Below are 23,905 nucleotides of genomic sequence, written 5' to 3'. Positions count from 1 at the left end.
CAAAAGCAGCAGGAGTGCTTACAAAATCTGCTACTATTTTTAAAAACATCACCATGCATCCGATCAGCAATTGAGCCATTGCTTAAGTTATGTGATTTCTAGTCATTCTGTTTCTATGGCACACTGCGTCATACATCCACAGTGTAGGATCTGTCTGCGGGACCGCGGTGCTGCCAACCCTATCTAACACACACTGATATGCTTCTGCTAGTCCCTGACGTAAACAACAGTCGATGTGATGGAAAGCGAGGGAAGAGGTGACCCATTCAACCCTTCATAATCAGACGCCAGCCAGCGGGAGTATCCCTTATTGTTGCAAACTGGGATTTGTAGTATCCACCCCCCCTCGCTGTTATTCATCAATGCAGATGACAGAGAAGGTTTCCTTGGCCTTGATCTCCCTGACCCACAGCGCCTACCTGTGGTCAACCACTGCAGCAGTACATTACAACAATATTTTAAAAATAAACTTGAGTCTTCAGCTGCAGCAGTTTGGTTGGTGTGAGACTTGGAAACTAGACAACTAACTAAAAAACAACAGTTTTTTTTCACAAGTGTTATGGTAGATGGCATTCCCTGAATTCTCTGTACTAGTGAAAAGAGTAAGGCCAGATATGCCCAGAGATGGACACGTTAGACATGGTGCTAGTTGACTGTGGATGTGTGTGTGTGTGTGTGTGGGGGGGGGTGAAAGTAGGCAGTGATGGCTGAGAGAGAGGGGAACAAGACAGCTCTTGAAACCATGACAAATCATCAACAAAAAAGCAAGAGAAAACCGCGAACAACAGAAATGTTCGGCAGAGTGCCAATGGTACAATCCTAAACCTATGGGAGATGAAGTGTGTGTGCGTTTGTATTTGTGTGGGTGTATTTGTGTTATAAGACATTGGCTGTTGAGGGAAGGAGATAATGCAGAACAGAGCAGGAAATGTATGGGCCATCCCTCCATCCCTCCATCTCTCCCTCCCATCCCTCTATTCTCTGGCACTGCGCCAGCAGCTGTTGGTAGAGAGACTATACTGGGTTTCTCTTCTGCAGCTCCTGAATAAATGCTGAAAGAGAGAAGGAGGGAATTACACCCCAGATTACACTGCTTATTCATTCACTGAACCGCAGCGGTGACTTATCTGCGTCATGCTAGTTGTTATATACAAAAGGTTAATCAAAGCAACAAGTATAAATATATGTTTTTGAAGGGACAAGGAATTCAACTCACCCCTGATAATTTCCTCTTTCATCTTATGGAGTTCTTTCCGCACTTCTTCAAGGATGTCCTAAACATACAAAAAGTCATCGTCATAACAATCAATCCCCAGAAATCTTCAGAGAACATGATCCTGAATGAATTCCAAAAAGCAAAAAATCAATAACATTAGCATGCTCTGACCTGTTTGATTCTCTCCATCTCTGTTTCCTCACTGCCTGTTGTTGTGTTGTCGGCGGTGGTGCTGTTAACGGCTTTCATCCTGAGAGAGAGAGAGAGAGGGGGGGACAAGAGGAAAGTGGAAGTGAGGAGAGGCCATTGTATATGATAGAGGGGGAGAGCGACAGTATAGCAGCTCAGGCAAAGCGGTCGGGACGCTGCCATGGCAACAGCTGCCGATCCGATCCCCATGGGAGCCGGGGGTCCAGCCATCTTGTCCCCGTGGCAACTGTTGAGGCGTCGGAGGAAGCTGCGGAATAGCCCCCCCGCTGTTGTACTGTTGTACTACGGTCACATAGACACGGAACAGAGGGAAACTTAACACAACTTAGAGTTGGGAATTGAAACCATTTCACTGATCACCCGTGTATGTGTGTGTGTGTGTGTGTGTGTGTGTGTGTGTGTGTGTGATAATAATAAAGCATTTAAAATTATAAGCAGACCATGAGCAGGCACCGCGTGCAAGCAGCACGCACACACGCACGCACGCACGCAAACACACATACGCAAACACACACACGCAAACACACACACGCACGCGCACACACATGCACACTCCTGCCCAGGAAGGAAATGCATGGTCAAAACAAAAGTCAAACCTTTATTATGCTCAGAGAGACACTGACGACCACTGCAGCGAAAAAAGCACACTGCACCGACAACTCTCTTCAAATGCCTTTCATAAAGACTCTATAGCAACACAACAAAGAAGTAGCAAACAAAGGAGCAGCAGCGGCATTGACGCACTCAGATCACCTGACCAGAAGATGAGGAGCCTCAGGGCTCAGAGATATATACAGTAGTGTATATACACAACATTTGTGTTGCTTAACCCACACAGGGCGGAGGGCAGCACAGCTAGACGGGCAGAACAACTAAAGAGGAGCTTTTGGATTAGCTGTAGACAGACATGGAACCCTGGGATAGATGGGGAGGAGGGGGGAGGGGGGAGGATTCCTGGAGAGATGAAGGGGAGGAGAGGGGTACTAGGAGGGATAGAGGGATGATGGGGAGGGGTACCTGGGGGGATAGAGGGATGATGGGGAGGAGGGGGGGGGGTACCTGGGGGGATAGAGGGATGAAGCGGAGGAGGGGGATAGAGGGATGATGGGGAGGAGGGGGTGGTACCTGGGGGGATAGAGGGATGATGGGGAGGAGGGGGGGGGTACCTGGGGGGATAGAGGGATGAAGGGGAGGGGGGGTACCTGAGGGGATAGAGGGATGAAGGGGAGGAGGGGGGGGTACCTGGGGGGATAGAGGGATGAAGGGGAGGAGGGGGGGTACCTGAGGGATGAAGGGGAGGAGGGGGGGGTACAGAGGGATGAAGGGGAGGAGGGGGGGGTAACTGGGGGGATAGAGGGATGAAGGGGAGGGGGGAGTACCTGGGGGGATAGAGGGATGAAGGGGAGGAGGGGGGGGGGGGGTACCTGAGGGGATAGAGAGTGAAGGGGAGGAGGGGGGATAGAGGGATGAAGGGGAGGAGGGGGAATAGAGGGATGATGGGGAGGAGCAGGGGGGTACCTGGAGACTGGGGCAGAGGATGTAGCAGGGGGGGTGGGAGGAGGGCCAGGGGCGGTGGGGCTGGGGCTGGCCTCCAGTTGGACCATGCTGGACGAGTTGCTCCTGTTTGACACACGTACGTACAACTCTAAAACACACGCCGTCACACCCCCAGCACCAGCCAGGTGGCAGGGAGAGAGGGATCCTGGTGGTCCTGTGTGGCTCAGACGGTAGGGCCCGGCGCCAGCAACGTTAAAGTCGAGGGTTCAATTCCCACAGGGACCATAATATATAGTACTCAAACCTACGCACTGCACTCACTGTACTGTAAGTGGCTTTGGGTTTCTGTTGGGCACGTAGGGACAAGTGTATTTGTGGAAGGCACTGTAAAGACAAACTTGAATTGAAAGGGGAGATGGGATGGGTGGCTTTACCTGGGCATTGTGGCTGATTTCTCCCATGGTCTCCTTAAGGTGTCTGTAGAATAGAGCACAATAATAATAATTATTATTAATAATAATAATAATAATAATAATAACAACAACAAGATGTTCAAGTATTTACTGCTCAAATCATCCTGAACAGAGAAAGAAAATGTGATTGGAGCTGAGATACTGATGGGAGTGTGAGTCGCACATTAAATGATGACTGGCAGACAAACAGAGGGTTATATCCTAACTCCAGATCCCATCGCACATTTCCCATTGACTTATGGGAATGCCTGATATGAGTTTACATGCATGGATCTCCAAGTTAGAACTCCATCCAGACAGACTTGAGACAGCTGAGAAAAGATCTCCTCACCTCCTTGACCTGACGACTTGGAACCTGAGGAGTCGGAGTCATCCTGAGAGACAAACAACGTGGCATCAGTACACATCCCGACCACAGTGTGTCTGTGCCAGTATCTAATAATGCAGCTGTGATTATTGGGGAAACTGGGGTTGAATAGATTGCTGTAGGCCCGGCAAGATAAGAGAATTTAAGAACGGTGTGTATTAACTCAAAGTATGTCAAACACCAAAGTCAAATGGGAGATATATGGGTGAAACCTTCAAAGTTACATTATGGAGGGTTTTGCCTTGGGGGAAGCGAAAGACAAAGTGGCTCCTCTAAATACTCAGAAAGAATGCCCAGAAATGATCTCATTAGTCAAAAAGGGCACATCTCCCAATTTCTATGAGCATAAGCTTGTGAGCCTAAATCTGGAAATTGATTGATACCATAGCAAAAGAGTAAAACTATCCACTCAACACAAAACATTTGAGGTAAACAGTTAGTGTTTAAATTTCCATCATGGCAATATTAAATACTGAAGTCACACCATGCTCAAAATGATTTGACAGCCCACAGGATCTCAGTTCTGACATAAAACTGTTATTATAGGTGTATGAGAAGAGGATTGTCATTTCTAGAAAGATGATTGACAGGGACCTACGTTGATGGGCTCATCCTTCTTTGCAGCTGGTTTATCTGAGATTTTCTTCCTGCATACAAAGACATAATACAGAGAATGCTAAGCTCTACAATCTCTCTCTCACAAACTCTCACACCCTCACACTCGCACACAAACACCAGAAACAGAGGAAACCACGGCAAGTAGACAGGAAACACAAACAATATATAAAATATGTGTCTGCAGTGCACACATGTACACACACACTATATAATGACATAGTGTATTGATGGTAAAGACACTAAGCACCCCTATGGGATTGTGATTTGATCGTGTTCAGAAAAGGCATATAGACGCACTAACTATCTGTATATAGTCTACCAAACCAGATCAGAATCTGAATTCTTTTATTTGGCCGAGTATATTTGCACATACAGGAAACTGACTTGGTGAGGTTGGGAGCATGGGAAATAAAAAAACAACAATATATGAGCAAAATGTATTTAAAAGACATCAAAATTAAGAACAACAACATCAAAATTAAGAACAACAACAATAACTAGACTGGGACAATTCCTGTGGAAATGAAGTGTGCTTGCCCCTCACAACCAGTAGGGAGCAGGTCCACACCCCTGCACCTGGGCCACTCCACTGCATCCCCCGTCGAAGACCGCGTTTCTCTAGCTCACCCAGGGGCCAAGCTAACTAGCACTAGCTAACTAGCGCTAGCTAACTCCCTGCATTTCTCTAGCTCAACCAGGGGTTGAGTTGTGGGATTCTGTGTCTAGTGGGTGACTCACCTGCGGGCGAGGATAGCGCTCATCTCTCCCATCAGGCCTCCTCCTCCTCCTCCTCCTCCTCCTGACGTTGCTGCGGGTGCCACGCCCCCCCCCTCCTCCTGCAGAGGACGGGACCGGGAGGAGAAGGGCTTGTAGATAAGGGTTATGTGATACAGGCTCTGAGAAGTAGTCTTCTCAGAGAAGACTCATTGAGTAGCCTATACTGTATATTATATATATACACATACACACACACAAGCATCTAAAAAATGTTGAATATTGTGGACAAATTTTATTCTAGATTCATTACACAAAGAGAAATATTTCAAGCCTTTTTTTTTTAATGTTGAGGATTATAGCTTACAGCTCATGGAAATAAAAAATTCTGTATCTTAAAATATTACATTAGAGTATTACATAAGACCAATCAAAAAAAGGATTTATAATACAGAAATGTCGACCTTCTGAAAAGTATCTTCATTCATGCACTCAGTACTTTGTCGGGGATCCTTTTGCATGAATTACTGCATTAATGCGGCGTGGCATGGAGGCAATACAGCTTGGTGTACAGCTTGATGTCCAGCTTGGTGTACACCTTTGTGTACTGCCACCAAGGCAACTTGGGGTTCACTTATTTTTGCACCGGCACTCATTTCTTTATAATTTAGTTTTCCTACTACACGCATGATTCCCTCTAAACCAACATATGGAATTGGTCAATATAAACCTGTTATGTCAGATAAAAAAGACTGGTTCTGATTAAATAAAGATTTCATGGTAAAAACTAAACAAATTATAATTGGGGTTCACATACTTTTAAGCAGCACTGTATACTATATAGTTGACCGAACGAGTTTTCTCCTGTTTTCAAATGTGAAAAAGACCTTGTTTCTATAGAAGAATTTCTATAGACAGGGGTGCACATAACTTTTTGGGGCCAGTGCTCAGAGGAGCACCTAGGGATGCTGCTTGGTGCTCCCCGAGCTCGCGAGTCACGACCCGTCCCACAGGATGGATAAAAAAGGGATACATGGATAACTTATATTAGCAAAACGACATTTATTCATAAATAAAGATGAACGAACAAATGATTGTGTGCAAAACAAAAGAAACAAATGCAAAATCAAATGACTGCTCTTTAAGCATGAAAGTCTGTCAGACTCCTTTAAACACAATGAAATCAACTGACATCTCTTTAAGCACTAACTGAATGTCTGTTCTTTAAACACAATGAAATCAACTGACATCTCTTTAAGCACTAACTGAATGTCTGTCCTTTAAACACAATGAAATCAACTGACATCTCTTTAAGCACTGCTCTGTTCTGTAAACACTGAAATCAACTTTTCAACAAAAAGTTACAGCCTAAGCATTTACTTATGCTACAAGCTTAATCATCATCATCACTGCTCTCTTGACTGCTGTTAATACTGTCCTCAATTTCAACCATGGTAGAGGATGTTGTAATGTAGGCTATCACTTTAAATAGCTCATTATTTTGATTGTGCAACAGTCTTTTTTTTTTCTTCTAATAGAATTCCCAACCATATTCCCTGGGTCAGGGGTCGAGGTGCGATAATGAAGCTGTAAAACAAACGTCTGAACGTTTGAAAGCTTCAGAGAAAAGAAACGTGAAGTCCCTTGGTGTTGTTTTTTCTTTTAGCGACGAGTCGTTCGGGACAGAATTTTCACGTGTCGGCGAGATAACCGTGCGATACGCGATACACGGAATGAAAGTACGAGTAACGATACTTTCCGAATGTTTTCGTGAGGGGAGTCGCCGTGGTCGTCGTCGGTCGACTGTTGTGATGGATTACTCGTCGGGCCTTCGGCTGAGGGGATGGCAAATAGTTACTTAGTGGGGCTTGCAGTGATGCAGCAGTCAGCAGTCAGCAGTTGGATTTTGAGGAAGTAAATTCCTCTCCCAGCGGTTCCAGCTGTTGGTGCGCAAGAGCGCGTTCATGCCGCTGATCTGCCGCGCAGCATGCATTTTGGCGACGCATGCGCACTGGCGCACCAGTTATGTGCACCCCTGTCTATAGAACCTAATCTAATTTTACATTTCTTTGAAATTACATCTATATGTGTTATCACTGGCGGACTCAGAAGGGGGGCAGGGGGGACGACCGCCCCCCCCTGGTGCCCCCACCGTTGAAAAACATCAGACTAAAGTGCCTTTTGAGTGACAAATGAGAGGATGTGCCCTATTGGCTGCCCTTCCAATGGTCTAAACTTGACCATGTGCCCCCATAGTTGAAAACATTACGTGATTTACTGTGATTTTCTTGCACAACCATCTCTAGTATTTACAGAGAATGGTCTGAAAAAGACAAAAATATCCAGTGAGCGGCAGTTCTCTGGGGTGAAAATGGTGTTGGTGGTGTAATGATGTGGGGGATATTTTCTTGGCACAAATCTGCAGCAATTGTGTGATGCTAGAATGTCAATATGGACCAAAATCTTGGAGGAATGTTTCCAGCACCTTGTTGAATCTATGCCACGAAGAATTAAGGCAGTTCTGAAGGCAAAAGAGGGGGTCCAACCCGGTGATAGCAAGGTGTACCGGTGCAAGTGGCTGGTGATGTTAGTGCAAATAACTAATTTGACTACTATTGATTTGATAATGATGTATAATTTATATATAAAGCCTGAATGTTGAGCCCTGGTATGAAGTGTTCTCCAGTGCCTTTTGTCCGCTATAAGGTGGTGGTAAGTTGAAGTTTGTGGTGTCGCAGCAAAAAAAAGCGTTTTTTTTCCCCTCCCATTTCATTACCCGTCTGGGCTAAGCCCCGGATCTCCTACAATCCTAAATCCTCCCCTGGCCTAGACTACATAATGTTAATATTAATCAAGGATGAGGACTAGTTCACCATACATGACGCATCATAGCTTTTTGCTCACTGATAGGGTCAGTGCAGTATGTGCCCTTTTTTTTCCGCCCCTGCCCTTCAAACAGCCTGAGTCCGCCACTGTGTGTTATACAAATACTGAGATATTTACTGTGCCCTCCATAATTGGAAAGAGGAAGCATTTTGGCTTCTTTTAGCTCTATACTCCAATAGTTTGGATTTGAAATCAAACAATTACTATGAGGTTAAAGTAGAGTTTAATATTGAACTCTGAGGTATCCTTCAAGATCTTTTTTTCCCCTGGAAAGAACTCGTAGTTCAAGGTCCATCAGTGAGTGTTGTGTGGCATTAAAAGGAGTCTAAAGTAAGACTGATGCAAATTCAGATCAGATCATAATTTCAGCTAAAAAGGACTGCAGTTGAGCATTTAAGGATTGTAATATTTGATCGAAACATGAGAGCTTGGAGATATACAAACATACATGCACATTGTATAACATGCCTCAACAGAATATATGGACTGATTCTCTAAAGGATCTCACCTTGGCCACTTTGCGTAGTTTGGCCCCAGATAGGGCGGCAGCAAGCCCCCCCGGCCCTCCAAGTCCTCCTCCTCCTCCTTCTCCTCCACCCCCACCACCTCCACTGGGCGGGGGTGGTGCAGGGGGGGCCCCGTTCCCAGGGCCAGGTGGGGGGCCAGGTGGGGGTGGGGGGCCAGGGGGTGGAGGGCCAGAGGGTGGAGGGCCAGGGGGTGGAGGTGGGCATGGAGGAGGTGGAGGGCCTCCGGGAGCAGCAGGTGGAGGGGGGGCAGGGGCAGGCGGGGGGGCAGCTGCTTGTCTCTCTCTCTCCAGGCGCTCCCTCTCCTCCTGCTCCTGTCTCTGCTGCTCTAGTCTGGAGGGAGATGGGCAGGAAGCCAGCAGAGGAGGAGGTTACTCTGTGGTTCAGTTTTGATTCATCATCTCTTACACACAGAAGGACACACACACGCACACACAAACTCAAAATCAAATGATACATCATGCTTGTGTGAGACACGTGATTATCCATGTGTCAGCAGGTCAGGATGTGTCAGCAGGTCAGGATGTGTCAGCAGGTCAGGGTGTGTCAGCAGGTCAGGATGTGTCAGCAGGTAAGGACGTGTCAGCAGGTAAGGACGTGTCAGCAGGTGAGGACGTGTCAGCAGGTCAGGACGTTTCAGCAGGTCAGGACGTGTCAGCAGGTCAGGACGTGCCAGCAGGTCAGGACGTGCCAGCAGGTCAGGACGTGTCAGCAGGTCAGGATGTGCCAGCAGGTCAGGATGTGTCAGCAGGTAAGGACGTGTCAGCAGGTCAGGACGTGTCAGCAGGTAAGGATGTGTCAGCAGGTAAGGATGTGTCAGCAGGTAAGGATGTGTCAGCAGGTAAGGACGTGTCAGCAGGTAAGGATGTGTCAGCAGGTACGGATGTGTCAGCAGGTCAGGACGTGTCAGCAGGTCAGGACGTGTCAGCAGGTCAGGACGTGTCAGCAGGTCAGGATGTGTCAGCAGGTCAGGACGTGTCAGCAGGTAAGGACGTGTCAGCAGGTAAGGACGTGTCAGCAGGTAAGGATGTGTCACAGCGCTGTGTTGGGTGTCAGCAGCAGTGCTGATCTTCTTCGGCGTATGGGTTGTTGTTTTCCTCTCCACTCCACCAGGCTCGGGGCTACCCTTTTACCACCCCGAGACCTGGTTGAGGGGCTCACCCGGGCTATATTTCTGGACACCCCTCCAGAAGCCACGTCATCGTCTCGTCATCTAATACCGACAGACCATGCATCCCGTTGGGTGGGTGGTACACCGGGCAATCCAGGATAACATGGTCTGCGGTTTGGTCCTCTGCGCCACACTAGCACGACGCATTTGGGGCCAAGCCCCATCTGTGCATTGATGAGCGGAAACGGCCGACGCCGGTCCGGAGACGATTGAGCCTCACCCAGGATAGCCTTGGCAAGTCCATCCCGAGGGGCTCAGGGCCGGCGACTGGGATGTGGTCGCGGAGTTTGGAGGTGTTTGCCTCCCACTCCATGCGCCACATATAATCCGCCCATCCTGCCGCACTGATGTTAAGATCTCTGCATTGCTGCCTGAGATCCTGTGCGGCAGGCACAAATGGGTGTCTCGACTTGAGACGCCGGGAGGGCTCCGCTGTTATAGTGAGCCTATCATGGAGCAGATGGTTATTAAGCTCCACGGCCCGGCAGGCGAGGCTTCGTTTATAGGCGAGTTGATGAGGCGGGTGTGGGCACTGCGACACCATACTGGTGCTGATGACGCAGCCACATTCCACGCTAATCCGAATTCAGGAAATCTTCCCAAGGCTCAACTATACCTTGGGAAGACTTAATAGCTGTAGGAACAGTATGGAACCGTCTGGTTACTCACGGTTAGAGTTGGTTAGCGGTAGTCTAGTTAGAGGTTCGGAGCGAAAGGTACTATCCGTGCTACGATGTGACGCTACAGACCGTTGATTGGTTTGATTGATAAGTGACGCGTCATACAACTGTTGTTTACAATGGTCCGAGAGCCTTGAGACCGAAAGCTCGCAATAAACATCGTTTTTTGCACAGATTTGAGTGTGCAAATGCTGCTTTTTTGCACTCTATTTGATACTCTTCAGCTGCAGCACCCCATTGTGTATAATTGTTGTGTACAATGGAGAAGCGTTTCTGAAGATACGGTACGGGTAAGATACAAATGCGTGCCGTCCTGTACCGTCCCGGTCTGGTCAATGGAGAAGCGCCATTGGGCTACTCCTCCTTTTCAGACCTCTCCAGACCCCAAAACACCTTATTCTAACATTACCTGAACCCACATTTTTTTTACCTTATTTTCCGGACTATAAGTCGCACTTTTTTTCATCGTTTGGCTGGTCCTGCGACTTATAGTCAGGTGCGACTTATATATCAAAATATATATAATTTCATACTGTACTGACTGACATGAACCAAGGAGTAAACATTATCGTCTACAGCCACGAGAGGGCGCTCTGGGCCGCTCTGGGCTTGTGACAACTATATGCTGCTCCTGTACCACTGAAGAAATCTAACTGAAACATTAACCGGAGCTTGGTGAACTTGTTTACTGGTAACTTCCTTGTTGTACTCGCTAGTTTGTTATGTTAATTTAGCCTATTCAGCCTCCCAGGTATGTTCTTTATGCTATTGTGTAGCTGAATAACTGTTAGGGCCCTATTATGCACTTCATAAGTCTTAAGCAATAAGACGAGGCGATAGATCTAAACTTAAGACGTGGAGGCGTGGTCAAGGCCACTTTGCTATTATGCGTGCGGTAGTGGGCGCCTAAGACCCGGCGCTAAGCCCAGAAATTAGTCATGGGTGTGTTTTGGGCGTCTTCTCAATCAACCCAATCAGCGTGCCAGGTGCCATTCCCTTTAAGAACCGGCTGCGTTAAGTCATAAGCGCTATGCTATTATGCAGTTCATAGGCGCTAGACTTCATGCACGTTTTGAAACACGAGCGCGCCTCCGCGGTTTGCGCATGCGCGCTGACCCACTTCTTAAGAAGTCGGTCGGCGCGCATGCGCAAACCGCAGAGGCGCACTCGTGTTTCAAAACGTGCATGAAGTCTAGCACCTAAGAACTTTTCAAACCACTTCTTAGCGCTAGGCGCAAAGTCAGATCGCATAATAGCAGGGGCGCCTAGCGCACTTCATTAACATATGAACACTCCCACAATGAGTAATATATGCACGGGAGTCTTACGTCTTATGTGTGGGCGCCTAGCGACACCTGCATAATAGCAGTAGCGCGTATGAAGCGCATAATAAGGGTGGCGGTAGGTCTTAACCTGGCGGTGCGTCTTAATTAAGACTTAAGACGGCAAGTTAAGAAGTGCATAATAGGGCCCTTAATGTGTTACGTTAACATACCGGACACCTATTCAGCCTGTTGTTCCGTGTTCTATTGTGTAGTTGAATAACTTGCCTTTCCAGATTAAATGTCTGTTCTTGGTCTTGGATTTTGTGAAATACATTTCTAAATAAATGCGACTTATAGTCCAGTGCGACTTATATATGTTTTTTTCCTCTTCGTGATGCATTTTTTGACTGATGCGACTTATACTCCGGAGCGACTTAATAGTCCGGAAAATACGGTATATACACTACCGTTCAAAGGTTTGGGGTCACCCAGACAATTTCGTGTTTTCCATGAAAACTCACACTTTTATTTATCAAATGAGTTGCAAAATGAATAGAAAATATAGTCTAGACATTGACATGGATAGAAATAATGATTTTTATTTGAAATAATAATTTTGTCCTTCAAACTTTGCTTTCGTCAAAGAATGCTCCCTTTGCAGCAATTACAGCATTGCAGACCTTTGGCATTCTAGTGGTTAATTTGTTGAGGTAATCTGAAGAAATTTCACCCCATGCTTCCTGAAGCACCTTCCACAAGTTGGATTGGCTTGATGGGCACTTCTTGCGTACCATACGGTCAAGCTGCTCCCACAACAGCTCAATGGGGTTGAGATCTGGTGACTCCGCTGGCCACTCCATTACAGACAGAATACCAGCTGCCTGCTTCTTCCCTAAATAGTTCTTGCATAATTTGGAGGTGTGCTTTGGGTCATTGTCCTGTTGTAGGAGGAAATTGGCTCCAATCAAGCGCTGTCCACAGGGTATGGCATGGCGTTGCAAAATTTAGTGATAGCCTTCCTTATTCAAAATCCCTTTTACCATGTACAAATCTCCCACATTACCAGCACCAAAGCAGCCCCAGACCATCACATTACCTCCACCATGCTTGACAGATGGCGTCAGTCACTCTTCCAGCATCTTTTCACTTGTTCTGCGTCTCACAAATGTTCTTCTGTGTGATCAAAACACCTCAAACTCTGTGTTCTTTTGCCCATATTAATCTTTTCCTTTTATTGGCCAGTCTCAGATATGGCTTTTTCTTTGCCACTCTGCCTAGAAGGCCAGCATCCCGGAGTCGCCTCTTCACTGTAGACGTTGACACTGGCGTTTTGCGGGTACCATTTAATGAAGCTGCCAGTTCAGGACCTGTGAGGCGTCTATTTCTCAAACTAGAGACTCAAATGTACTTGTTTTCTTGCTCAGTTGTGCACCGGGGCCTCCCACTTCTCTTTCTACTCTGGTTAGAGCCTGTTTGTGCTGTTCTCTGAAGTGACTAGTACACACCGTTGTAGGAAATGTTCAGTTTCTTGGCAATTTCTCACATGGAATAGTCTTCATTTCTAAGAACAAGAATAGACTGTCGAGTTTCATATGAAAGTTCTCTTTTTCTGGCCATTTTGAGAGTATAATCGAATCCACAAATGTGATGCTCCAGATACTCAACTAGCTCAAAGGAAGGCCATTTGTATAGCTTCTCTAACCAGCAAAACCGTTTTCAGCTGTGCTAACGTAATTGCACAAGGGTTTTCAAGGGTTTTCTAATCATCCATTAGCTTTTTAACGCGATTAGCAAACACAATGTACCATTAGAACACTGGAGTGACGGTTGCTGGAAATGGGCCTCTACACACCTATGTAGATATTCCATTAAAAACCAGATGTTTGCAGCTAGAATAGTCATTTTTCACATTAACAATGTATAGAGTGTATTTCTGATTAATTTAATGTTATCTTCATTGAAAAAAACTGTGCTTTTCTTTAAAAAATAAGGACATTTCTAAGTTACCCTTTTGAACGGTAGTGTATATACAGTATAACCTAAAACCTTTTTTTCTTCCTTTCTCTTGCACTGTGACTGGTGACGGGACTCGTTCTTATAAAGGTTTTAATTGACTGACTGACGATACAGTGGATTCACTTACTTGAGACAAATGGAATTACTGTAGGTCACTTTGGATAAAAGCATCTGCTAAGAACCTTTGCTTGATATCACCAGTCCTAGCCATCATTTCAGAAGGTAGAACAACTACACATAGACCCCATAACTGTTACCTTCTCTGCTGCTCCAGCTCCTCTGGGGAGGGGCCATTTTGGATGGGCCGGGGAAGAGAGGAGTAGCCTGAGGAGAGAAGCACAAAATGAACAAAATCGGAGTCGGAGACTGAAGACCCATCTCTTCAGGTTACACCTTACAACTGCTCCTCCAGACACATTACCACCCCCTAGCACTACGACACCTGCGTTTCCCCTATACTATGCCTCCTAAGACGCCCCCCTTGTACTGTCTCTTCAGTGTCTATATAAAAAAATAAAAAAATAAATTTCACGACGACTGCCAGTGGCCTACGCTAGATTACACCTCCTGCTAGAACTGGTGAATTGATGATTCACTTCCTTAGCCAAATGTATTGATTGTAAGTCGCTTTGGAATATGGCGTCTGCTAAATGCCAAAAATGTAAAAATCACAAAATGTAGTGAGCTTCAATGTTTGAGGTCTAAGAAAGCTGGCAAGTCATTCAGCATTGTGATTGCGGAGTGTCTGTAGACCTTCTTTAAAAAAATGTTTTTGTTTTTTGCTAATGGACTAAAATGTTTTGCAGTTGTGTTGTAGTGTGTTGTTGTTTACCTGAGTCTGCTACTGCACTCAGCACCTCCAGAGCATGATTCATTCCGTTGGCAAAGAGGGCAGCGTCCTCCTTGCTGCCGAAGTTCAGCCCCCACACCTGCCTGGCGTCCCGCCACTGGTGGAAGTTGGGCGTGGCCTGATTGTATTTCAGACCTTTGATGATAGGACAGTTGATAACAACCTAGAATGACAGGCAGAAAGAGGAACACACTGGGTAACACACAGGATACAGTGCTGTGAAAAAGTATTTTCCCCCTTCCCAATTTCATCTGTTTTTGCATGTTTGTCACACTTAAATGTTTGAGTTCATCAAAGCAATTTTAATATTACACAAAGATAACCCGAGTAAATAGAAAATTCAGTTTTTAAAATGATGATTTCATGTATTAAGGGAAAAATGCTATCCAACCCCACCTGGCCCTATGTGAAAAAGTAATTGCCAATAACAACCAACCAATTAAACACTTGGTTGAGTTAAATTTCACAAGCCTGATTACCGGTACTGCCAGACCTGTTAAATCTAGAAATCAGTTAAATAGAACCTGTCTGACCAAGTGAAGTAGCCTAAAATATATTTTTAGGCTACAAAAGCAGCACATGATGCCTCGATCCAAATCCGAAATTGAAGAACAGAACAAAGTCATTGACATCTATCAGTCTGGAAAGGGTTACAAAGCCATTTCTAAGGCTTTGGGACTCCAGCGAATCACAGTGAGAGACATTATCTATAAATATACTTTTTCACATGGGTGATATAACTTGAATAACTCTTTGACTTCAATAAATGGAATGATCGCTTAAAAACTGCATTTTTTCTATTTACTCAGGTTATCTTTGTGTAATATTAAAATTGGTTTGATCTGAAACATTTAAACAATTTGGGAAGGGGGCAAATACTTTTTCACAGAACTGTATACATATGTGAAATATGTGAGTTTATGTATAAAAGAGCTCTTATGTGTGCAGAGTGTTAACAGTTCAGAGGATACCTATATTATGTGTCAATTTTCTTTGCAATCCATGCTCATCTAAAGCAAGCGTCCATCATTTAAAGGAGACTGCAATACTTGGTCAATTCCACTAGGAGGCATTCATACTGTAATTCAAAATCACCTTCATGGACATTGCATTGTTCCTTTGTGATAAGACAGAGATCAAGTATTTTTTTATTGTTTTTGTTTGGGGGATTTTTCTCTTTGCATGCACAGCGTGTTCACATTGCTTATATTAAGTGATTTAAATTCATTTCATTTAATTGAAGGATGGCCAAGAAATAGTGGGAGAGATGAGTGGGAGAAATAGTAGGGGAGATGGTACCTGAGGCCTGGGGAGAATGGCTGAGGGAAAAGCACAGTCAAGAGGGAATAACCTACTCACTCATTGGTCTACTCTACAGTATAACTGAGTGGCCTGAAGGAATCCCTTTATGAAAACTATTTCAAATCCATAATTGTGTTTGCAACTATTAATTGTTGCAATTAAGTGATACAGCAGAAAGAGTGTCTGGAATGTGTTTTTTTGGTTAAACATTAAATGCAAATCAAGCACACGCATCACCGTTTCACAGTGTCCCATTTTAGCAATACTGGGAGCTGTATCATGGAAGGGGACTGGTGAGTTTGTCAGGATCAACAGTGTTTAATTGATTCCTATTCAGAACAGGGACCCTACAAAGACATTCATTACAAAATCACAGTTATTAATCCTAAATCCTAAATCCTAGCAGTCATTTGGACTCAATTAAACTTATTGAGTATCTTATTAAAAACATTTCAGCATTTGAAGTCATTTAAGGATAGCCACAACCACGGTGTGTAGACTTTTGCAAAACAGGTCTACTCTTTTTTAAATTTTTATAAATTATTGATAAAAAAGAAAGAAAAGAAAAGTGGGGAAAATAAGCGTTCTCAATGTTAACGCATTAATGCTCGCAATTAATCTGGAAACCTTAATGCTTTTTTTTACGCAAATTAATCACATTACCTATATATATATATATGTATATATTAGAAGAACTACAGCCATTAGACAGAAGTCAGGATACGATTCCGTTACAGAACCTCCATTGGTAAACACAAATCAGGATGGCTGAGCCATCCATAAGGAATTGCAGACTTAATTAGCAGACACCCACATAAAGAACAGTTACAAAGTAATGTCTGCTAAAAAGTGAATGTAAACCGCTTGCCTGTAAATTGTTTGCAAAGTAACATCTCACCCAAATGAATGCTACAGTGAGTAGGCCTATTTAAGAAACTGAATGCTAGTGCCTCTGAAGAGAAAGTATTGACTATTACTTTCAATAAACATTATTGTACACAGACAATTTGTATTGCTCGTTTAAACAGCTGTTATTGTTATACTTGTTAGCTTAGCACTATTAGCTACAGTTAGCACACTGTGGGATGGGAATCGTAGGGTAACTCACAATACAATAGCCTTAAGATATTTTGCCCTGATATCGATGGCATCACGGTACAGCGATTCTGTGATAATGGATAGATTGTAAGACAATACATCAACGATACATATATCCGTTTTAATTGAAGAAAAAATACCACTATAAAGACAAAAAGCAGGAATTATGTTTTATATTCATTCACTTTGTTGTCGCTGTTTGTGAACAATGAAACAAAGGACATCTTTCTTACTCTTGTGTTTCTTAGCTCAGTGTCTTTAACATACATACTGACTGACTGCAACTTGTCCATGTGTGCCTGCCATCATTCATACAAAATAAAGTGCCAAAAGGCTGAATCGCCCATAAATATGGCGACAGGTTTATGTCGCGCACACGTAGATAAGTGTCACGCGTGCAGATAACTTTCACACGCACATTTGTCTCTGCCTCTCGCAGTTGAGTTTTGCATACTCAAAGTTAATTTCTACTCGCTGGGATAAAATGACTTTTGTGAATTTTACTGATTACAAGCTAACATGTTCTAACATGTTCAGCACCTAGCCAGTGGGGAGAACAAGTATTTGATACACTGCTGATTTTGCACGTTTTCCCACTTAGAAAGAATGTAGAGGTCTGTAATTTTTATCATAGGTACATTTAAACTGTGAGAGACAGAATCTAAAAAAAAAATCCAGAAAATCAAATTGTATGATTTTAAAGTAATTAATTTACATTTTATTGCATGAAATAAGTATTTGATACATCAGAAAAACAGAACTTAATATTTGGTAAAGAAACCTTTGTTTGCAATTACAGAGATCAGACGTTTCCTGTAGTTCTTGACCAGGTTTGCACACACTGCAGCAGGGATTTGGGCCCACTCCTCCATACAGATCTTCTCCAGATCCTTCAGGTTTCGGGGCTGTCGCTGGGCAACACGGACTTTCAGCTCCCTCCAAAGATTTTCTATTGGGTTCAGGTCTGGAGACTGGCTAGGCCACTCCAGGACCTTGAGATGCTTCTTACGGAGCCACTCCTTAGTTGCCCTGGCTGTGTGTTTCGGGTCGTTGTCATGCTGGAAGACCCAGCCACGACCCATCTTCAATGCTCTTACTGAGGGAAGGAGGTTATTGGCCAAGATCTCGCGATACTTGGCCCCATCCATCCTCCCCTCAATACGGTGCATTCGTCCTGTCCCCTTTGCAGAAAAGCATCCCCAAAGAATGATGTTTCCACCTCCATGCTTCACGGTTGGGATGGCGTTCTTGGGGTTGTACTCATCCTTCTTCTTCCTCCAAACACGGCGAGTGGAGTTTATGCCAAAAAGCTCTATTTTGGTCTCATCAGACCACATGACCTTCTCCCATTCCTCCTCTGGATCATCCAGATGATCATTGGCAAACCTCAGACGGGCCTGGACATGCGCTGGCTTGAGCAGGGGGACCTTGCGTGCGCTACAGGATTTTAATCCCTGACGGCGTAGTGTGTTACTGATAGTTTTCTTTGAGACTGTGGTCCCAGCTCTCTTCAGGTCATTGACCAGGTCCTGCCGTGTAGTTCTGGGCTGATCCCTCACCTTTCTTATGATCATTGATGAGGTGAGATCTTGCATGGAGCCCCAGACCGAGGGAGATTGACCGTCATCTTAAATTTCTTCAATTTTCTAATAATTGCGCCAACAGTTGTTGCCTTCTCACCAAGCTGCTTCCCTATTGTCCTGTAGCCCATCCCAGCCTTGTGCAGGTCTACAATTTTGTCCCTGATGTCCTTAGAAAGCTCTTTGGTCTTGCCCATTGTGGAGAGGTTGGGGTCTGATTGATTGTGTGGAGAGGTGTCTTTTATAAAGGTAACGAGTTCAAACAGGTGCAGTTAATACAGGTAATGAGTGGAGAATAGGAGGGCTTCTTAAAGAAAAACTAACAGGTCTGTGAGAGCCGGAATTATTACTGGTTGGTAGGTGATCAAATACTTATTTCATACAATAAAATGCAAATTAATTATTTAAAAGTCATACAATGTGATTTTCTGGATTTTTGTTTTAGATTCCGTCTCTCACAGTTGAAGTGTACCTATGATAAAAATTACAGACCTCTACATTCTTTCTAAGTGGGAAAACCTGCAAAATCAGCAGTGTATCAAATACTTGTTCTCCCCACTGTAGCTTCTTGCTTGCTACAGTTGGCTAGCAAGTTTTTATTGAAATTAATGAAGTTAATAAATGAAGTTAAAATGCAAAAATGTAATCAACAAATCACTAGGGATGCCACGATCGATCGGCCAGCAATCGGAATCGGACGATATTCAGTAAAAAAAATATATATATACGCTGCCCCCTCTGCTTGGAACACCCTCCAGAAAGATTTAAACCTGGAAGAACTGATCTCGTACGATGCCTTTAGTGGAATCTTGAAGGACCTTGAATGGGAAAGCACTAGAGAGTGTCTCTGTACTTAACGCAGCCACCTATGCATTCCTGATACTGCCTTATGTTCAATGTTTTATACTGTATGCATGTCTGAAACTTAAATGTATCTGTTTTTTATATGCTGCTCTCTTGGCCAGGTCTCTCTTGGAAAATAGATTTTAAATGAATCAATGAATATTCACCGGGTTAAATAAAGGTGTAATAAAATAAAATAAGAAATATAAGATCAGGGAAATCCGATAACGCTTTCTAGTCGCCGATCACGACAACCGATCAATGCCATCTACAATCTGTATAAGGATAAAATACCTCGTGGTAAAAATCCTTCAACACAACCAATTTAATAAGGCACTTGAAGTTACATCACCGAGCGGAGCATGGTGGGTTTGAAAAGCTGACCGCGGAGAATGAGAAGAAAAAGGCAGAGAAAGGCCTGCTAACTAAAAACACAATAGAGACCCACGTGTGTGCATGTCATACTCAGAGATAATGCCTGAAACATTCTCAAATCATTGCAAGACGCAGGATTACCAAGTCTGGGATGTATGGCCCACACGCTTCAGCTGGCTGTCCACGATGTAGTGCTGTCACAGCGCAGCATAATGGCACTTTTCCATCTGGGTCCCGCTTTAGCGCAGTACGCATCACTTCGGGGTCAGGTCGGGTCACTTTTGATCTGTTCTGGTTTCCATTATACACAAACCGACCCGGACTAGTAGGAGGAGTAGAGGATAGTAGGCGGAGTTACGCGTCACACGCAGCCTGGCAAAAAGCTTCCGGGTGTACACAGCAACAGCAGTGATTTTTTTGGAGAGAAAGAGAGAGAGGAAGCTATGTACACATAATAAAGTCATGTTTTTGAACCCTTAAAACCACTGCCTTCACTTGTCTGCTTTATGAACTGTAGTATCATCATCGGGAAACGCCGACAAGACGCGAATCTACCGGATTTTGACTCATGACCCAACCGGTGTTATTCACAGACAAACACGGTGCCGTTTGCGGGTTAATAACTTCGGTTTACCGGGGGTTAGGATAACAATTCAAACGTGTCCAGAAAGAGGAGAAGCCAGGGAATTCAGCGCGGTGGTTAAGGGCTCAAAATGACCGTAGACAGATGGTGAAGTTAGCAAAGGAGTATTGTGTTTTTTTACCACCTCCACAGCCGGTGTTATTCACGGACAAACACGGTGCATAATAGCGATTTTTGTGTTGTGCTTGTTGTAAATAAAAGTTATATGATTCATTGAAATGACATTAAACTAAGTTAATACGATGGTCAGCATAATTTTCCGAATCTTTATTAATAAGCTATTACAGAAAATGTAGTGACATTTTCCTAGTGAATGTGGTATTTTCAAGATGGCGGTTGTGAAGAAATAATATGGGATGGGACATGGGATGACGATTGTCCATTGACCAATCAACGGTGTGCAGCGTCACACGTCACACGCAGTGCTCGGATGTGGGACCTGGGACCTGGGACAGAAGCGACCTGGACCGACGAATGGAAAAGGGGACCGAAGCGGGCTGACCTGGGTCAGCACCAGGTCAGCACCAGGTCTGCAACGTAGTGGAAAAGTGCCATAAGTGATATCATAGCTACAGGGAGACGCATCGTGGGCCACTTCAAGCATTCTACCCTAACATATGCTAGACACAACTCGGCCAGCCTAGCAAAAGGTTTGTGGAGATTTTTTTAAAAGGCTCTTAAAACATTTAGGCCTAGGCCTCGCTTTATCGGATGTTCTAAATGTTAAATGTCTTTTCTCATTTTAGTTTATTTATTAGCCTATTAGTATTAGGCTATTATTTGATCGGTATCGGTAGTATATCGGCAGATATTGCTCATAGATTATCGGTGATCGGTATCGGGGCATCCCTACCCTGTCCACTCATTAAGGAATTAATATCTATGTTTTTATAGGGTCTCTGATTTGCATAGGAATCAGTTACACACTGTGAGGATCAGGTTGTCATTACAAACTGAGCAAATGGAGAGGAACAAAACTGCTCAGGAATGCGTCCCTGAGGCCTGGGGGGAGACTTACAAAAATCTACAAAGTTGAATGGTGGAGAGGGAAAAGCACAGTCGATGGGACAACATCATCTCAGTCACTACAAAATTGGTCTATAACCAAGTGGCCAAAAATAATCCCTTCATGGAAAATAATCTCTCATATCAATACTTGTGTTTGCAACAATGAATTCAAGTGATACAGCAAAGAAGGTGGCTGGAAAATTTTATTCGGTTTTACGCAATTTTTAACGCGGTTTTAAGCATTACGTTTATAGCAAATCCGCACCATCTCTCATGTGAAGAATAGTGGTAACTATCATGTTATGAGTATGTAAGTCACCTGCAGGGACTGAGGAGTTTGGATCTATTATCCTTGCATTAAGGAGGACTCAATTCAACTTAGAGTGATTTGTTGATGACACACACACAGTGCCATGCAACAGAGGACTGTGTGTGTGTGTGTGTGTGTGTGTGTGTGTGTGTGTGTGTGTGACCTTACCTGCTGGTCAGCCTGCATCTTGCGGCCCACCACTCTGAAGGTGTTGGCCACAGGGTTGTGGTAGATCTGGACCCTGCTGAAGGCCTGGCCCCCAGCCCCCGCCGGCATCCAGCGCTTGTTAGCGTCATCATACAGCATGACTGTGGCCCGGGCCTGGCAGATGCTCGACTCACTGAGAGAGAGAGAGAGAGAGAGAGAGAGAGAGAGAGAGAGAGAGAGAGAGAGAGAGAGAGAGAGAGAGAGAGAGAGAGAGAGAGAGAGAGAGAGAGAGAGAGAGAGAGAGAGAGAGAGAGATTTGTTATTTCAGTTCTCAAACAGGGAAGTAAATACAAATATACCACAGCCCTTTCCTGCAGGCAGTAGAAGACAAGGAACTTCAGACCTGATAAGCGACATGTGTTAAAAGGCATTTTTTACTGTCAACAGAGGTCACTTCTGCATTTTTTCACTCTGAAGAAACCTAGTAGTGAAGATATAGTAGATCATATACAAGACCAGCTCAAATCAAACACAAGATCTATAAGAACAATCACAGCAAAGAAGTAAGAGAGACTTCATTTTGAGACAAACAGTCTCTAGGCAACACTGGGTAAGAGGTGTGTGTATGTGTGTGTGTGTTGCACCATGAAGAGGCGTGAGACATTCACTACCTGCTTCCTCTGCTGTGTATCAGCGAGTCGTGATACAATCTCAACTTCCTGCCTGAGGGCACCTGGCCCATCACCACTTCCTGCTCTCAGGAGTCATGACTGCCTAATATGGAAAAGTGCACGCATGCACGCACGCACGCACGCACGCACGCACGCACGCACGCACACACACACGCACACACGCACACACGCACGCACATGTTTTTTGGTTAGCATTGGCTATGCTGAAGCTAGTAGTGGCTACTTAAACAAGACTGAACCACGGTTTACAGTTGCCCCTGGCCCATAGACTACTTTCAGGGTCAGGAACCATCTGACTATAAGGAATAAAACAGTGAACTCTCCCTTTAAGTGACATGCTACAAAGACAAGTCCTCTGTGTGAGTTCTCAGCCACCAGACGGGACATAACCTTGGAACAGAGGAGAAAATTCCACCTATTTGCTCTACCAACGCTACTTCTAACTGCAACATTAATATTCCCTGGAATTCTTCAATGGTATTCTCCCATCCAAGAACCTATCAAGTCCAACCCTAGTCATCTTTAGATGCCAACAGAAGGTCGGACGGAGAGAAGGTAGAAACAGTGAGGCAAAGAAAAGTCCTGCAACAGGAAATTGACACAATGAACTGAAGTGCCTCTCAACACCAGAGACGTGTATTCAACTCAACAAAAAGCTTTTCTAGCCATCTACTCTGTTATCTGATAGCAGTGCACTGCTCCAACACAAATCACCACACCAGCAGAACTTATGCAAGACTCTTTATCGACAGGTTAACTCAACGACGATACAATTCTTTGAGAGAATCTAAAGGCAATCTGGAAAAGAAAACGACAAGAGATCAGTCAGTTAGGCTATGGAAGGGTTAAAAGCAGGAGGCCGTGTTGTGTTCTCAGATGTCTGTATAAGGCAGTGCAAACATTTGTTCCTCACGCCAAACGTATGGCTCTGCCCCTATACTCACCCCATGTTCCCTCTACTTGTCAACTCCTACTCCTTAAAAACACAATGCCTCCATAGGTTTCTTCCCCTCACTTTGAATTGCTTCCTCCTCCTCCTCCTCCTCCTCCTCTCCTCGCTTTCTCTTTGTTGAAGCTCAAGCTCTCTCTCTAGCTCTTCCTCCTGCTCCCCACATCCGTCTATCTCTCTACTTTATTTCACACCGAGCCACCTCTGCCTGTGTCTCAGGCAGAGCCAGGTGTTATCGGCTTTTCACTCCCTTGCCTCCCACACTGTTTCCCCCTCTCTCTCTGCCTCTCTCCCCCTCTCTCTCTGCCTCTTTCCCCCTCTCTCTCTGCCTCTCCCTTTCTGTGATTTGTGTCCTATCTGGGTTTGTTTACAGAACACATGGTGCCTGTTCTGGCCCAGCCCGAGTGTGTGACTGTGACTGTGTGTGTGTTAGGCCAAACCCTGCTTAAGTTGTGGGGACAACAAACAGAG

General features: G+C 44.7%; 1 protein-coding gene across 1 annotated transcript; it reads right to left on the bottom strand.

Annotated features, from left to right (window-relative positions):
* Window positions 1-1,014: 1,014 nt before the first annotated feature.
* LOC308155976 (uncharacterized protein) lies at window positions 1,015-23,434 on the bottom strand (the record flags this gene model as incomplete). The annotated part of the gene is made up of 13 exons (XM_080529340.1): window positions 1,015-1,052; window positions 1,217-1,274; window positions 1,388-1,466; window positions 2,945-3,046; window positions 3,358-3,400; window positions 3,728-3,770; window positions 4,362-4,410; window positions 5,120-5,217; window positions 8,490-8,838; window positions 13,895-13,961; window positions 14,470-14,650; window positions 21,815-21,986; window positions 23,430-23,434. The coding sequence occupies 13 exons, from the start codon at window positions 23,432-23,434 to the stop codon at window positions 1,015-1,017; spliced, it is 1,284 nt and encodes a 427-aa protein (XP_080385466.1).
* Between the last annotated feature and the right edge of the window lie 471 nt (window positions 23,435-23,905).

Source organism: Nansenia antarctica (genome assembly GCF_963989245.1).
Source record: "Nansenia antarctica genome assembly, chromosome: 4".
Taxonomy (NCBI): Eukaryota; Metazoa; Chordata; class Actinopteri; order Argentiniformes; family Microstomatidae; genus Nansenia; species Nansenia antarctica.
Note: the sequence above shows the minus strand (reverse complement) of the source record. Positions and strands in the feature narration are given on the sequence as shown.